This window comes from Lithobates pipiens, unplaced genomic scaffold (assembly GCF_037356315.1).
Source record: "Lithobates pipiens isolate NorthernLeopardFrog02 unplaced genomic scaffold, aLitPip1_a1.2 Scaffold_11, whole genome shotgun sequence".
NCBI classification, from domain to species: Eukaryota; Metazoa; Chordata; class Amphibia; order Anura; family Ranidae; genus Lithobates; species Lithobates pipiens.
Window position 1 is genome coordinate 8,586,917 of NW_027507696.1, and position 17,955 is coordinate 8,604,871.

The window sequence follows — 17,955 nt, forward strand, 5'->3', positions numbered from 1 at the left end:
CCTCAATGATGACCTATGTGTCCATGCAGACATACAGTGGTGTGAAAAAGTGTTTGCCCCCTTCCTCATTTCCTGTTCCTTTGCATGTTTGTCACACTTAAGTGTTTCGGAACATCAAACCAATTTAAACAATAGTCAAGGACAACACAAGTAAACACAAAATGCAATTTGTAAATGAAGGTGTTTATTATTAAAGGTGAAAAAAAATCCAAACCATCATGGCCCTGTGTGAAAAAGTGATTGCCCCCCTTGTTAAAACATACTATAACTGTGGTTGTCCACACCTGAGTTCAATTTCTCTAGCCACACCCAGGCCTGATTATTGCCACACCTGTTCACAATCAAGGCATCACTTAAATAGGAGCTGCTTGACACAGTAAGGTCCACCAGAAGATCCTTAAAAGCTACACATCATGCCGAGACCCAAAGAAATTCAGGAACAATTGAGAAAGAAAGTAATTGAGATCTATCAGTCTGGAAAGGGTTATAAAGCCATTTCCAAAGCTTTGGGAATCCAGCGAACCACAGTGAGAGCCATTATCCACAAATGGCGAAGACATGGAACAGTGGTGAACCTTCCCAGGAGTGGCCGGCCGCCCAAAATGACCCCAAGAGCGCAGCGACGACTCATCCAAGAGGTCACAAAAGACCCCACAACAACGTCCAAGGAACTGCAGGCCTCACTTGTCTCAGTTAAGGTCAGCGTTCATGCCTCCACCATCAGGAAAAGACTGGGCAAAAATGGCCTGCATGGCAGAGTTCCAAGGAGAAAACCACTGCTGAGCAAAAAGAACATCAAAGCTCATCTCAATTTCTCCACAACACATCTTGATGATCCCCAAGACTTTTGGGACAACATTCTGTGGACCGATGAGACAAAAGTGGAACTCTTTGGAAGGTGTGTGTCCAAGTATATCTGGCATAGAAGGAACACTGCATTTCAGAAAAAGAACATTATACCAACAGTAAAATATGGTGGTGGTAGTGTGATGGTCTGGGGCTGTTTTGCTGCTTCAGGACCTGGAAGACTTGCAGTGATAAAAGGAACTGAATTCTGCTGTCTACCAAGAGATCCTGAAGGAGAATGTCCGACCATCTGTTCGTGTACTCAAGCTGAAACGAACTTGGGTTCTGCAGCAGGACAATGATCCTAAACACACCAGCAAGTCCACCACCGAATGGCTGAAGAAAAACAAAATGAAGACTTTGGAGTGGCCTAGCCAAAGTCCTGACCTGAATCCTATTGAGATGTTGTGGTATGACCTTAAAAAGGCCGTTCATGCTCGAAAACCCTCTAATGTAACTGAATTAGGACAATTCTGCAAAGATGAGTGGGCCAAAATTCCTCCAGGACGCTGTAAAAGCCTCATTGCACGTTATCGCAAACGCTTGGTTGCAGTTGTTGCTGCTAAGGGTGGCCCAACCAGTTATTAGGTTTAGGGGGCAATCACTTTTTCACACAGGGCCATGATGGTTTGGATTTTTTTTCACCTTTAATAATAAACACCATCATTTACAAATTGCATTTTGTGTTTACTTGTGTTGTCCTTGACTATTGTTTAAATTGGTTTGATGTTCCGAAACACTTAAGTGTGACAAACATGCAAATGAACAGGAAATGAGGAAGGGGGCAAACACTTTTTCACACCACTGTAGATGTTTAGAGGCAGGGGTGTTTATCAGGAAAACAAAACCAGGGCCAGTGTGTTTTGGAGAGTAGCGTTTCAGCGTTAAATGCTAGACGTTCCTAAATGCGTATGCAACTTTAGATACATTCTTTCCTCCCAGGGAAAAAATAAAAATAAAAAAATCCTGTGTGTATGGGGCCTAATGGTTTTAAATTCTCTCAGTGGATCGAAAATTGCCCAGGGAGGGGAGGGCTGTACAGCAGAATTTATGTTTTTATATTCACGGATACGCATAACGTAGAGTTGGCAACCTCTTCAAATAATTTATAAGGGCAATTTGCTACTAAACAGCTACTCCTAACTGAACAAAAAGTGGCACAGAAGACCACAACAGACTAAAGATACTGTGGTGACAAATTTATGCAACTGAAATGTTAACACTTTTGTTTTGCATTTGAAAATCTTGGATAACACAGAAAAATTAAAAACAAGTTAAACTTAAAACACAACCATCAAATTATTCTCTGCATTACCTTTTGTACCACCACCCCCTCCCTTTAGAATGTAAGCTCTACGAGCCGGGCCCTCCTGTACCTTCTGTATTGTACTGTAATTGTGTTGTCCCCCTATACATTGTAAAGCGCTGCGTAAACTGTTGGCACTATATAAATCGTGAATAATAATAACTTAAAAGGACACAGTTTTCTATTTTAGACGACTAGGTACATTCGCAACATTATGCCTGCAAATCCTTCCTTGGAATTCAAGAACTGTAGGTAGCTTTATCGATAGGTGTCCTGCAGGTTAAGGTAGGGAAGGCAGACAAGCAGGAAATCTATGGAAGAAACTACTTATTTGAGCTGAGTGTAGATATTAAAAATTCATGGAACCTTGTCAGAATTTATTTTCCTCTACAGTAATCAGACATCATGGAGGTTACAATGAAATTCAGCCTCCTGTGTAATTCAAGCTCATAAAGAGCTGTTAATTGATGATCAGCATTGTTAGGCCTGTGTAGTCAGCATAAACCTTCTGCAGAATCAGTAAGAGGATGCAAAGCCTTAAAGCTGCTATAAACATCTTAGCGTGTCAAGGTGGGTTTCTCTGAAGTTTGCCCTTTATTGTACCTGTAGCACCCTGGTGTTTAGGCAGGGTTGCTAACAAATTTTGTTTGCCAGGTAGTAATTGTCCTAGCCAATTGTTAGAAGATCCACTGATTCCTCATTAATTCTGGAATTGCTGCACCTTTTCTCTTCTGTCACTAGGTGGCACTCTGCCTGGTGACATTAGATCGGCAAGGGCATAGCAAGACCAGGTTATGAATGGATGGGGGTGTCTCAGCCAATTGGCAGGGTTTTTTTTAGTCCCTTGGCCTGCTGGGAGAGCCTATTTATGTAGGTGGAGTCAAGTGATCGTGGTTCTGTGCCACCTGGATGGTTGTCTAGGTGGACGTGCATTATGTCTCCAGAAGCCAGAGACCTATCCCAGGGACACCTGGCTGCTAGGCTACCCGAGGCCTATCCAGAAGCAGTGCAGGGTTGGGACTGCAGGATTGGAGTCCAAACGAGTTGCGAAGGTTCAGCCGGATGAGGAACTAGTTGTGGTTGGAGGCAAAGGGGAAGCAGTTGCCACTAAGGGACCATTGATCTTATTAGCGGAGAGTACTGTGAGTAAGCTCAAACAAGTACCAGGGCAGTCTTCTCACCAGCGGGGGACGGTGAAGAAGTGGGAAAGCTACAGTGATTGCCAAGCCAGGGACCAAGCGGGTTAGGGGGTGACTCTTGAGGAGTGCACATCAGTTTAGCTGTGGAAGAGCTCAGGGGATCCAGTGATGACTGGGATCTGGAAGTCTAGTGAGAGACTGGGAGCTCAGTGAGTGAAGACCGACAGTGGGATACTGTGAGAGAAAGAGAAGAACTATTCTATGTTACCAAGAGTTATATACGACTACCTTTAATGACTGTTACAAGTTCAGTTGCCATAGGATACAGCGGTCCTACCTATACAGACGTGGCATTCGGCTGGAGGCCTTTCCCTGTATAGCGGTCTACCTTCAGTGTCTTGGAGTCTGTAAATTACAATTGCATCTACCCAAGGGTGTCCTGGCCCTAACCTGGTCTCCCACAGTTCTTGTTAAAAGACAATAAATCTCGTTTGCATCCAAAGAGTGACTGTCGCCCATCATTACACCCACCATGCCTGTTAACCCACTCTACCAGGAAGGATATCAGTTCTCCCTGACCCTAGAGATCAACATCAGGCCTCTAGAGGTCCGGGAGGTTGCTCCATACCTAATGAATATATGGCTAAGCCTGTTGAAGACTACTGACCTGGTGAAGATTAGTCTAATTCCCTCTGCAGGAAAGTCACTTTCTAAACTTCAAATCATAATCACCTGGAGCCCGACTGGGCCTGGTGGTCCGGGGAAACCCCTGGGACCTTCGTCACCTTTCTGGCCGAACAAGCCTTGCTGTCCTCGGGGTCCAGGCTCTCCATCCGCTCCCTGGAAGGAAATTAGAACACAGAATTTATAATGTTATAATTCATGGGCAATATCAACAGATAATTTAATTAACTGGATTTTACTCACTGATGGACCAGGCTGACCAATAGGTCCCTGAGGTCCTGAAGGTCCGGGTGGGCCCTGTGGTAAAATAAAAAGGTCAATAAATTTATTCTTTAAAAAAAAAAAAAAAAAAAACATTCATACAGTCGAACCATGACAATTACCTGCTCCCCTTTGTCACCCCTGTTTCCTTTCTGTCCTGGCTCTCCAATCTCACCCTGGAACAAAGAAACCACATACCATGTTTATTTATACAATTTGTGACACCTATACTATATATAGGGCTGTTACTGATTAAAAATTTAGTGTTCGATTAATCGATTTTTTTAATCGATTAATTTCGATTAACTATAACGCACATACAGATCCAACTACTTTTAGCTGATCTCCTTGCATTGCAACTGTGCATAAGTCAGTTGTAAATGTGGTATACACTATATACAATCACCTGACACTAGTTGGTTTCCACAATCCATGACTTAACTTCACAGTTCACACAAACGTTTTAAATTCAAACTGTAGCACTGACGTAAGTCATTTTTTTTTCCACAGTAGCGTGACAATCCATCCACCTCCAGTCTAACTAATCACTCTCACCTTATGGCATGGATCCCTGAGCAAACAGCTGGTCATGCATGCGGGTATCAAAAGGGTTAACACGGACCATAAACTTCTCTCACAATCTCAAGTCATGGGTTGAAAGAAAAGATCAAAGTGCTCACCGCTTAAGTATAAGATTTAATTTTTGTGTTCAAACACAAACTACTCAGATAAAGATAATTAAAACACAGCATGTAAAGCTGAAAATCATATTAGTTCCATAGGGCAGCAGCAGGTGGCGTCATGCGTAGCTCCTCCCCCGTACACGTTACTTTCAATCAGAAACTCCTCCCCCCTTCCCTTCGTTAACAGACGAAGGCACTTGGGGAAGGGGGGGGCGGAGTCCGGTGACGTCACTGGATCTCCGGCGGAACTCCCTGAAGACCCGGGAAGTCGGCGGAGAGGTGAGTACCGGTCAAAAGAATTTTGATCGATCAAAAGAATGTACGATTAGGAATTAATCTTTAATTTTCACAGCCCTAGATATATACTATACTATAGTCCTGATTGCAGAATAGTGCTGTTGTTGTCAAATCAGAACAACTGTAGTTACGCTGAGGGTCCATGCACACAAGGCAGCAGAAAAAAATGGCAGAACTGCCGGCAGAAAAAAGCAGCATAAAAAAAACACCCCTATAAAGCATATTATACACGTGTTTCGGTATGTTTATGCGCATAAGCATTTTTCCCCAAAACGCTCACAATGGTTCAGTTCAAGTAAATTTACTATGATGACGAGAACTGAATCATAGTAATCTTTTATGATCATTTGGTTTAATAATTCTGGGGCTGGAAGCTCTACAGAGCAAGTTTGCTTTAAAGTATATGTCAGTAAAAAAAAAAAAAAAATGTTTTCCAATGTTTTATCCCTATACCCTGCGAGTACAAAAATATACTGTACCTGTTGATATACCAGAAATGCACTCAGCTGATAACTCCTGTTCTGGATTGAAAACACGCTGCATTTTTGTGGACTGAATAGTGCAAGCCTTGTTCAGCTGTCTTTTTCTAAACTACTCCAACCCTTCCACTTTCCTCATCTCTCTACAACATAGACACTAACTATTCTGTAGTCTAATGCCGCGTACACACGATCAAATTGTCGGGCGTACTTAGTCCGCCGAAACGCATTTCACCAGACATTTCGATCGTGTGTGGGCTTCAGCGGACTTTCTCAGCGTAAAGTCCGGCGGACTTAGAAAGTATTTTTGCACTCCAATCTTCCCGTCGGACTTGGGTTTCAGCGGACAATCCGTTCGTCAGTGTGCTAGTCCGGCGGACTAAGAATGACACATGCTCAGAAGCAAGTACGAAAAAGGAAGTTATTGGCTACTGGCTATTGAACTTCCTTTTTCTAGTCCTGTCGTACGTGCCGGACTTTCTGTGTGTCTGTGTGTGGCCAAGTCTGTTCAGTAGAAAGTCCGCCGGATTGTTTGCCGGACAATTCGATCGTGTGTACGTGGCATAAGATAAGACATTTGAGGGCTAATTAGACTCCTTGAGATAACACAGGAAGTGTGTACAGAACAACTCAGAATTTCTGACATGATTTAACAGTTTTTTTTTTTTGCACTTTGAACAGATATATTAAAATACTTTTAATGTTATATTTAACAGAACAAATGGGAGTAAAAATAGAAGGTAATTTTTAGGGTCCACTTTTTTTTTTTAATATTATTTATGGCTTTCCATGATATTAAAAACATTATGCCGATCTTACGGCACACAAGGCACAATATCACAGTTGCAACCAGCCAATAAGTACATTTTGAGAAAATGAAAACAAAAACACAAAGAGCAAAGCTAAGCAAAACAAGATAAAAAAAATCTAATAAAATGAAAGAGAAAATCATAACACTCAACCTAAGTCACATATCTAGAAATAATGCTCAGTCTTGCAAGCCTGGCTCAACCTAGGTTAGGTTATGGTACATTTAACAAACTTTACAAACACTTTTTATAAGCTGGTGGTTGTTTCACAGCAAATCTACTGGTATTTACAGCATCTTTTCCCAATCGGCTGACAGTAAATACATAGAAACTTGCTACAGGAGCGTTTTCATCTTTTTTTTTTTTTTTTACCTTATCTCCATCTTCTCCTGGAGGACCAACTGGTCCAGCTGGGCCTGGGAGACCAACAGGACCTTGGACACCATCACGTCCGGCTGGCCCCTGGGGACCCTTTTCTCCCTGGAGTTACAATAGACAAATTTGAGGAAATCAGGCAACAACAATAGGGAAAGGAAACCGTTACACCAATAAAACAAACACACTTATAACAATTACAAGGGCTTCTGTGTAGGACATTCATACAAATCAGAGTAGCTAGGGCCATCACACACAATTTTCTTTATGAATAATATGTTTGTCTACAGTTCCCTTTCATATTTTGTCTACGGCATGAATTGTATAATTCTTAGCAGACATTTCTGCTGTTATGGATCCACCCAGAGATAGTGTATGAATGTGCTGATCAAGGAGGTTGTAATGCTGAAACAGAGATTTTGTTTCCTCTATAAATAACAATTTACTATAGACAAGCTAAATGGAAAATAAAAAAAGAAATCCCGACTTGAAATCTGAGCCACTCATTATCACTAATGAAGGAAAGAGCCTCTTAGTGACCAGTGTATGCCGGACTGTTTACGCTATGAGCCATGCACCGCTAAATAGCTCTGCCATATTATGAACACTGTGAGCCAACTATAAATAAAAACAAATGGCTCTTTTCATCTGAAATGAAGTGTAGTCTGTGAACTCCCCATACCCATGGCTCTTAAAAAGTTGTTCTTCTAGCCCCGGGTCTGACAACTTTTAATATGCCGAAGCAAGCAAAAAAAAAAAAAAACTCCCAGCAATTAAAAGGGCTCCTGTAATAACCAGACTCAATCAACATTAATGTCCCGATTGAACATGCCGCTGTCTCATCACAATATGGTACAGATCATACAGCCGTTAAAATGTATCATGCCACACAGTGTCATCAGGTCTCCCACAGAGACCAGTATTGTCTTCCTGCAAATAATAAAATACAATCTGGTTTGCTTGAGATAGAATTCAAAGTTCGGGTTACACAAGAGTCAGGACTGAGGCCCGGACCCAAAAAATGAGGCCTGTTTAATCTCCAACCTGACCAATGCCAGATAACGCCAGGGAGACTTATGAAGAGAAGATCTGTATCATGAATCCATTAGCAGAAAAGATGTGAGCATGGACAGCGGCCAGTTCTAGCACTAATGTCTAGACTTCCAGACTGGGCTTGAACAAGTCACACTATAGAAGCACATTTTATTTCTCATCATTGGCTCTTTACAGCAAAACTCCATGCAAATACCAGCCTTTAGCCATGTTATGTATTAACTAGAAAAATATTACATTCACTTATGCATTTTTCTAGCATAGATACCTGGAAATCTTTTCTTTATATAAATGATGGGTAGTAGCACCAGCACCATGCCTAGACTGGCACTGTTGCATTATATGGTGTTACCACCAGTGTTAATTTTGACATCTAATTTCGATTTGGTTTTATCTTTGATAGCCATAACAAATCGCATTGGGAATCACTTGTTTCAAATACTTTGACTGTGTTTTTTCCGTACTTTTCACTTATATTTGAATATACCTTTGATGTTATTAGGAATGTTACAGTACCCTTGAGGGTTCTCTACTATCCCCTCATATAAAAAACGCACATTGATTTATATATACATTTTGTCTTATGTGACGACAAACCAGCCGTCTAATAATTTTATATTATTCAAGTGCCTATACAGCCCACCAGCCTTTAAAGCTGGACTCCCTGTCATAGTACAGCGCACCACTACTTCCATTTACCATTGGTTTTATCTTTTAGTCATCTGAATTATTTTAGTTTTAGTCATATTTTAGTTGACTAAAATCTCCAGTACATTTTAGTTGACTAAAATCAAAAGGGGTTTCGTTAAATTGTAATGCATTATTTAAGCATTTCTCTAGTAAATGGAAGTGAGTGGGAAGGCTGTTAAGCACTGCTACCTTGCTGGAAGGGGAAACGCTCATCATGGAGTTTGCAGGGCATTGTTCCAGAGCTCCCAGGCAGCAGACAGACATAGGGAGCCTGTGTCTCTCAGCCAGTACAGTACTTGTCAGGGGGCTGAGGCTTTAAAAGACATGCGGAGCTCCAGGGAAAGCAGAAGTTCAGGTGTGTAAATGTTCCTCCCTCGCATTTTCTTTCCGTTTTTATTCATTGATGAAAATTGGAATTGATTTTCGCCATAGTTTTCCTCATCAGTTGACTGAATTAAAATTTTATTTTCGTTTAGCTTTCGTCACTGAAAACATGCAGCTGAGAAACATTATGATGAAAATACTTTCGTAGACAAAATTAACACTGGTTACCACCCTAACAAGTTTCAGACACTTGGAACTGAAAGGGGGGATTTCGTAGTTGTGTACAGGAGTTGAAGGTGAATCCACAGTAGGGGTAATATTCGTTCTTAGTGAATAGGCTGCTGGCAAGGAAGTGACACCACAAGGTTAAGAGCTGCAGGTTTTAAACAGTGATGCCAACTTCTAGCTATTAAGCATGATATTGAAGGTAAAAAAAAGAATACATTTAAATGTGAACTTTTTTTTCCATTCTTATTGAACTAATATCCCAGAGCTCTTTAAAAAAAACAAAAAAAAAAACAGGGATTCACCAATAGATCTTCCTTCGTTATTCTGTCCTCCCTAAATGACTTGGAGTAATCTTATCAGATTGCAAGTTCTTAAGGTGAATATTGCATGATGGGTTTTAAATCTGGCATTCAAAGATGGTGGCCAAAGCCACTTCACTCTAAGCCATATGGAATCCTACCTTTCCTTGATGTGAGCTCTAGTTTGCACTGAAGACTGCAGGAAAGGTGACAGTCAAAATACATCACTAAATGAATCATCTTCAATGCTACATGCCACATCCATACTTCAGTCTCACAAACTGAAAAATTGTTTAATGTCATTATCTGTAACCGTGAACCTGACCGCCACCAAGGAGCAAAATTACTAATATATTGCCGATATGACAGGAGAGGGAGAAGTGACGCTCTATTTACACAGCAATATTTGATGTCTAAATAATAAAAATATACATATTTTACAACTGACTCCTCTTTTTACCCTTACTGTTTATACCTCATTTAAAAAGCCAACCATTTTTTCTTGCTCTATTTGAGATGTCTGCTCACAAATACACACAGAAAAGGTAAACCGTATGAGGGGTCTCAGTTACAGTTAGTGGCAGTATTTCAAAGCTGTGTGATGCAGAGTAGTCATTCCATAGCATTACTTTGGTACCTGGGTAGCACCAGGCAGCATGGAGAATCCTGCTTGATGTCTATAGTGTGAATATATATATATATAACAATTACTGTACTTACTGGAGCCCCCTTTTCACCAGCTGGTCCAGGTGGTCCTTGTGGTCCGGGTCTTCCTGGTAAACCAATTGGACCAGCAGGTCCTGCAGCTCCTCTTTCGCCTGGGGATCCCTAGAACATAAACAGAGTTCATATCAGTGACAAACTTCCAGAGATAGCATGTGTCTGATCATTTGCATGCTCAACATCTGAATGCATTGCAGGTACGCAATGCATTGCAGTGTAAAAGTGAAATTTTTACAAAGAAAGAAAATGAGATATATACATATATACACACTGCATAATATTATGGATATTCCAAAACTCATGTAAGGAATGTGAAGTGTTTAATGGGGTGATCTAAGGGTCAATTAATCCACTCTGCATCAGATGGGGGATTGTAACTTATACAATGTGCTGGGCAAAATTTTCTATGAGCTGCATACAATACCCAGTGTAAATACTCCATAGAGAGCTCTGCTTTGTCTTTTTGTCGTCTACATTCTGTCTGCTTCCCTCCCTCTTGGGTTTAAGCTGCACATTGGCATTGAGTGCTGGTATTAGGTTTGTGGTCTACCAGAACAACCAGATCCTTCACCATTGATTGACCCAGTTTTACTCTACCCAATGAACAGGTGTAATGAGCTCCATATTGTGGCAGGCAGTGTACTTTTTTTTTTTTTTCTGAATGTGTTTTAAAAAAAATCTGGGAATGCGCAGTGCACTACCCACCATAATATGGTGCCTCCACTGTGTGCAGTAAGGCTGGAAGCTATTGCTGCCTCCTTATGTGATTTGCAGGTCAGCCCCTGGGCAGACTAATGGGAGTGGGACTGAGTCAGAGTTAGTGGGTAGGCAAAGCGAGGAAATTCACAGTCACAGACTACCGCTACAAGAGCGACCAGGTGGCAAGTGGTCTGCCGAGAAGCTGAGGGAGCTGCGGGCACCAGAGAGATGCTGATTTGATCCAGACTTCATGACCTCAGTCGCTTGCGATTGCAGTGCACGCACTGCGTGGTGTGTGTCTTCTTCACAGCTGGGCTCCTCCAACCAGGTGCCAAAAGTGGTGTGTGGTATTTAAGGGGTATTGCCAGCAGAGATCACTCCACCTTTCACCTAGCCTGGCAAATTGCTGCACACAGTGCATGGCTGCACTGCAAAGCATTCTACCTGTCAACTGTTTTCAATAATTGCTGCACTGTTGCTGAGCAGCATGGAAGTGCTGGGCACTTGGGCAGGATGCTATGGCGGGTTTGGACCCCCTAACCCCCCAGTAGAGTGGAAAGGAAAGAAGTTTGTCCTGAGGTTCGAAGGCTGGATAGGGCCATGTCTAGCATCAGGCCCAGGTACTCCAATCTATGAGACAGGTCCAGCGATGACTTCCCCATATTGATAATCAATCAAATGGGCTGCAGAGTCAGCACTGTCAGCTGTATTTTGGTTGCCAGAGATAGGGTGAAGTGATCCTTTAACGGGAGATCGTTCAGGTAACCCACAACATGAACAAAGTGATGTGGAGGAAAGATGGGGATGTGCAAGTAAGCATCCTGAACAGAAGCCAGAAGATCCACTGAAGGGAGAGAGGCAATCACTAGCTTGGCAGATTCCATGTAGGAACAAGTTGAGGGAGACAGATCCACTATCCCCCATTCGGCTTAGGAACCATAAAAAATGGTTGGAAATGACGCTCACATTTGAACTTTTCTGGGACCAGAAGGCTGAAAAGAAATCCCCCTACTCTGAGAAGATGGGGTGCCCCATCACTAAGAAGAAGCCCTGGAATCGGCCTTGGCTAGATTAAAGGACTTTGTATTATTAAAATAGTATGTTTCCACCTTAGATTAATACTTGGATGACCAAGAGGGTTGAAAGGAACCTTTCCTGACTTCAGAAGTAGAAGACCCACAGGTGGAGGTGCAAACCTTCTTTTTCTGTGGGAGAAGAGTACTCTTACCCCCAGTAATCTAGTTGAGCACTTGTCCAAGGAAGTACCAAAAAGGTGTCTGCCTTCTAAGGGTAATCTCTCCAGGCACTTCTTGCACAGGAGCTCAGCATTAAAGCCAAAGAATCCTGCACATGTGGACAGAGAGAAAACTCATCCTCGATATCTGGTGAAGTGTGTCCACCAGGCTGTGGGTAAAGGGTCTAACTGACTGCAAACTTAGGCATCCACTGGAAAGGAATTGAGCCGTTGGAATGGAATTAAGCTCTCCGGCCATAAGTTTAGGCCAAACAGTAATGGTCTGGCAGCCTGCCATAGAAGCAACCACATGGAGGGGGCTGCTAAAGAAAAATGGAATTGAAAGAAAGCCCCTAACCTCTTGTTCACTGGGTTGTTGAGCATGGGATTATCCTTCATAGTGTCCATGAGGGTCTTGTCAAAACAAGAAATGTCAAGATCTACCACAGAAACTGCCCACTTTTGCAAGAAACTTTCTGCAATAGGATATTTTAAAGTGAAGCGTTTTGGAGGAGTAAAAATCTTTTCCAGATAAGGCCAGTCCCCATATAGGACAGGCTTCACCAGCGAGTAGACCTGTAGGTCTTAGCTAGTATTAGCAATTTAAGGAACCCCATGCTGGATACCTTGCGGTGAGTAGACTTAGGATGCTCTAATGCTAAGCAGGACTGTACAGAGTCAGTAAGGTTAGCTATGGTATCCTTAAGCTTGGATAAAATCTCCATTGCATGCGTGTCATCTTGATCTGATTCCTCAGAAGGAAAATGATCATCCTAAATTACTACCTCCTTCTCATGTAATGTGTCTTACTCGAGGGCAAAGTCAAAGACCAATTTTGAAGGATAGGCCGAAGGGGCTTGTCAGTACCTGGATCTAAACCCAAGACCTCTGCTGCATCTGGTAGTAACTCTTCTTGCTAAACTATGTGGGATGCTGGACAGCTCCCTGCCTGATCCCTTGGACAAACTTACTTTCTGCCTTGTTTCTGGTGAACCTTGAACTCCTTGTGCCTCCCATGAACTGCATATTTTAGCCATGCCTTTGCACTGTTTGCCAGATTATTGTGCTCTTCTTCAGGCAATATCTTCCTACTTACACTCCTGCTGCCACCCCCATCTTCATTACCGAACTTTGGGTTGTTCCTTGACTACCCTTCCAATCAATTCCTACCCGTAACCATTTATTACCAACCTTTGGCTCGTTCCTTGACTACGCTTTGGGTTGATCCCAACCTGCAACAATTTATTACCTTTGGCTTGTTTACCAAATACACTTCTGCTTGATCCCTATCTGCTACTGAACTCTGACCTGGTACTAGCATGCACCTATCTCCACTATCAGGAGCCCTGGAGGGGACCGATCGACACCTCACCTCAGGTAAGCCCGCGTCACTCCCCCCCCCAGGGAAATTTGCTTGTGTATTTATCCTGCTGGTTTATTCATAAGCCTTTCCACTACTATAGCAGCTGGCCTGCAAGCTTGAACCCTGATCTTAACAGAGGCATAGTTGTAACCCCTGCTATCACTAAGGCTTGAGATTCTGCCAATGAAATCTGACACTGTCAATCGGGTCAAGGTCCACCAAGACAGAACAGAGGAGTCAACCAATCCAGAAGCTGCAGAAGGAGTCACTTTTAATGCAGCCAGGGAGCTTAAAAGAAGAATCATTAGAAAAAGAGGTAAGCTTCTTTCGGTAGAGAGAAGAGGTCCATCGTCTAAGATCATTACCAAAAAATTCCTGCTAAAAGGAAGAGAAAACAGTGACTGGGAGAAGGAGTACAAGGAGCCAATCAATTCATGAGCTGACGAGCAGATTGACAAAAAGATAAGCTTATCACTGTACTGCTTCTCCTTTCATTGTCCAGTCATAGGCTGAGATGGGTATAGCCTGGGCTCAGAGGAAGTGGGTTGAATGATGCTACCCATGAAACTGAGGAAATCTAGTGGCAGATAAAAGGTATGGTGGTTGAAATCTCCATAATGAAGGATAAAGCGGAACTCCGCCCTAAAGTGGAACTTCCGCTCATCGGATTCCTCCCCCCTTCCAGTGCCACAATTGGCCCCTTTCAGGGGGAGGGGGTGCAGATACCTGTATACTACAGGTATCTTCACCCACTTCTGGCATAGATAGCCACAGAATATCCGCAGATGCCCGCCCCTCCGTTGTGTTCTGGGAAACACACGGTTCCCAGAACACAACAGGAACCAGTGAAGACGCGCAGCAAGACTTGCGCATGCGCAGTAGAGAACCGGGCAGCGAAGCCACAACGCTTCACTTCCTGATTCCCTGACTGAGGATAGCGGCGGGGGCAGCCGAGAGACTAGCGATTGCTTGTCATCTGCTGCCAACATTGCGGGCACCCTGGACAGGTAAGTGTCCATTGTGTGCAGTATTTGTAGCTGCTGGCTTTTAATATTTTTTTTTTAAGATGGAGCTCCGCTTTAAATATTACAGAAAAGAAAAATATTTTTTATTTTGTCTGAGGTAATTAATTTTGACTTGTTATTTTTGACTGGAGTTGTGCTTTAACATAAACATTGACCTTCATTGGGGAGGGGTGCCTTTCCATTTTTCAGGTACAGAATAAAATGGCAAAAATAACAATTGCCAAAAATAAGCTGCCATTTATTGAATTCCACACAAGTCCAACACAGCTTGACTGCAAATAAAACAGTTTTGGTGTTAGTAGTCCTGACAGAATTTCCAATTTACTCTTAAAGAGAGCTTAAAACACAAACAAGCCACTGGATATCCCTGAGCTTACAAATAAAGAGCATGATTCCTAGATTGCATTTGCCAGTGTCTTATAAAGCCTCCACCCCAAAGACTTCTCCTCACAAATTCACACTTTTTTTATTTATTTGCAATGCAAACCAGTTACATCTTGTCAAGGCAGGCTTCCCAGCAATCAGAATGGCAGTAGAATACCTGTGCGCAGAGTTCCCATTAAAAGAGCCGTCCGGCGCATGTGCAACAGCATGAATGGGGGTGCGCGCACTTCGTGACAGCGCTTGGTGCCAAGAAGTACTATTTAAAGGAGACTGATGCCTTGCTGTCCGGTCTACAGCGTTTCCTGAGACCCTTGCTGCTTGTTTGTACTACTTACATGATTCCTGTTACCTGGCTTGTTCTTGACCATCCCTGCCTGCTGCCAGTCTCCGATCCCGGTTTGCCCTGACCTCTCTTCTGCTTCTCCCTTGGTCCGTTTGCTGTCCGCCTGTTACCGACCCGGTTAGTACCTCGACTCCTCTTTGGCATCTGCTCTTGTACCTGATCTGCCCGCCAGTGTATGACCCGGCCTGCCTGCACCTGCTTGTGTCCTGAACTACAGAACATCTCCCTGCTGTCTCTGTATCCAGTTTCCAGTCTGATCCTGCTTCCTGCCAAACCACTGCTCCAGGTCTGTCTGCACCTGCTTGTGTCCGGCACTACAGAACACCTCCCTGCTGTCCGCTGTGTGCAGCTTCCAGTCTGCTCCTACTTCCTGCCTGGCTGCTGCTCCAGCCTGTTACCTGCTGCCAGTTTCCTCAGTCGCATCAGAGGTCCGGACCAGCCCCTGCATCAGCTTACCTGTCAGGCACTTGTGCCCCTTTGCACTCCCGAGCCCCTGTCTGCTCTATCAGGGGTTCTCGAGCCAGAGGTAAAACGAGAAGTCGCTCCCTCTATATTGGGCTCAACCACCAGGTACGTGACACATCTTTTGTTTTTACACGTCATTAATTTCTGAGGTGCTGGGAAGATTACAGATAATGTTATAATGTATAAGCCATACAGGCCAATAATTGTCTGTGCAACAAGTTTCACACACCCCGCTACTTTATGTGGCAAATGTTAGGAATAAACATTATTCCTACTTATGAAGAACTGTGTTTTGTGTTCTAAAAGAAAACAAGAGAATCATCCCCGATGACTGGTCTATATATGTGAATAACCAATACTTACAGCAGGGCCAGGAGGTCCTGGGGGCCCTTCATTGCCTTTCAGTCCTGGAGAACCCTATATAAAAAAAAAAATAATAATTATTAGCTTTACAGTTAGAATGAAATTGAAGTGGAAGTAAACCCTCCTATCGTTTTCAGCCAAGGAAGCTGCCATCTTGGCCTCCCTTTGATCTTTAACTGCCATGAAGCTGCACATGTGATCAGTTATGACACCAGCCATTGAATGGTTTGACAGTTTGGTTGAGAGCACAACCAATGTGACAGTTAACATTTCCGGCATGCCGGGAATGTAACTGTTTTTTTCAAACTGTTAGATCGATGGGTTTACTTCCGCTTTAACTTTTCAGGCTTCTGCTTAGAGGCTCTTGAAAAAAGCATTTCTACTCATATAATCTGTAATTAGGCCAGAAGATATTTGTTTTTCCATTCTCCAGAAATACACTTAATTTTAAACCTAAACTAACCAAGGACAGTTATACAACTCCGCTTATGTCAACCTGCCAGTATACTCACAACTGGGCCTGGAAGACCACGTTCTCCAGTGAATCCTCTTAAACCAGGTGGTCCATCTTTACCGGGCACACCAGCAGGGCCAGGATCTCCCTAAAAATTGAAAAGCAACAAGTTAGACATTGAGGTGGAAACAGAGGTGACATTAGGGGTCTGATAGAGCGAACGTGTCACCTACTACTACATAAGGGGCCTGTTAGACCCCTTATAATAGGTGGTGACGATTGGTTATAATCATTTCGAAAGTTGCCCATTTATTAATTGTATTCTGCTTTTCCACTGAGCCAATTTTCTGCTTAAGAAGCTAAAACTTACCTTAGATCCTTCCTTTCCTGCCAGACCGGGCAAACCTTGCTCACCAGGAGGTCCAGGAGGCCCAGGGTGACCTCTTTCGCCCATGGGACCGGTCTCTCCAGTTGGACCCTTGAAAGATCCACAAAGAGAAAAAAAATAAGAATCGCACATCCAATAAACCAGAAGACGTTACAAAGCAAAATGGTCTCAAAGACAGCTAAAAAGAGCTTTAGTGTAATGGATCTGGCACTACAAGTTGGCGTGGTGCGGGCACCATTAAATGGGAGGTCGATCAGCACAGTTCCTCTGGAGGAACTTTAGGATTCCACAGAACCCTGGTTGAGGAAGGCTATTCTAAATCGTGCTCTAAATTGTACAATTTTCTCTGAGCTGGGGTCAGTCAGGTACATCTAGAGCACCATGTACTGTTTACAGGCAAAACACTATGCGACTCAAACTACTGCAGAAAGATCTCTGCATTGTGTGAGGGGCAGAGAAACTTCAGCAAAAGAATCTCCACATCTCCTGTGCGAGGGCAGAAACACAAACTACCGCAGAAAAATCTTCACATTGGGGGAGGGGCAGAGACACAAACTACCGCAGTAAAATCTCAGCATAGTGTATGGGCTGGAGACACAAACTACTGCAGAAAAAGCTCTACATTGGGTGGCACAGTGGTGTAGTGGTTAGCACTCTCGCCTAGCAGTAAGAAGGGTCGCTGGTTCAAATCCCAACCATGACTCTACCTGCCTGGAGTTTGCATGTTCTGCCTGTGCCTGCGTGGGTTTCCTCTGGGTACTCCGGTTTCCTCCCACGCTCCAAAGACATGCAGGTAGGTTAATTGGCTTCTGTCCAAAATTGGCCCTAGTATATGAATGAGGACCTTGGATTGTGGGCTCTTTGAGGGTAGGGACCGATGTGAGTGTGCAATGTACAGGGATAGGGACAATTGTAGATACTCACTCAGGTTGAACTGAATGGACTGGTGTCTTTATTCAACCTTACTATGTAACATTGTGTGAGGGGCAGAGATAAACTACCGCAGAAAAACCTCCACATTATGTAAAGGGCAGAGATGCA

General features: G+C 43.2%; 1 protein-coding gene across 2 annotated transcripts in view; it reads right to left on the bottom strand.

The window, feature by feature from the left end:
- Window positions 1-17,955, bottom strand: part of COL5A1 (collagen type V alpha 1 chain) — a 287,140-nt gene that overhangs the window by 47,238 nt on the left and 221,947 nt on the right. For both annotated transcript variants that reach the window (XM_077468431.1, XM_077468424.1), the window contains exons 39-46: window positions 16,897-17,004; window positions 16,585-16,674; window positions 16,073-16,126; window positions 10,194-10,301; window positions 6,877-6,984; window positions 4,359-4,412; window positions 4,219-4,272; window positions 4,024-4,131 (exon numbers count right to left, since the gene is read on the bottom strand). In XM_077468431.1, the coding sequence (XP_077324557.1) occupies window positions 4,024-4,131; window positions 4,219-4,272; window positions 4,359-4,412; window positions 6,877-6,984; window positions 10,194-10,301; window positions 16,073-16,126; window positions 16,585-16,674; window positions 16,897-17,004 (684 nt within the window). The remainder of the gene's footprint in view (window positions 1-4,023; window positions 4,132-4,218; window positions 4,273-4,358; window positions 4,413-6,876; window positions 6,985-10,193; window positions 10,302-16,072; window positions 16,127-16,584; window positions 16,675-16,896; window positions 17,005-17,955) is intronic.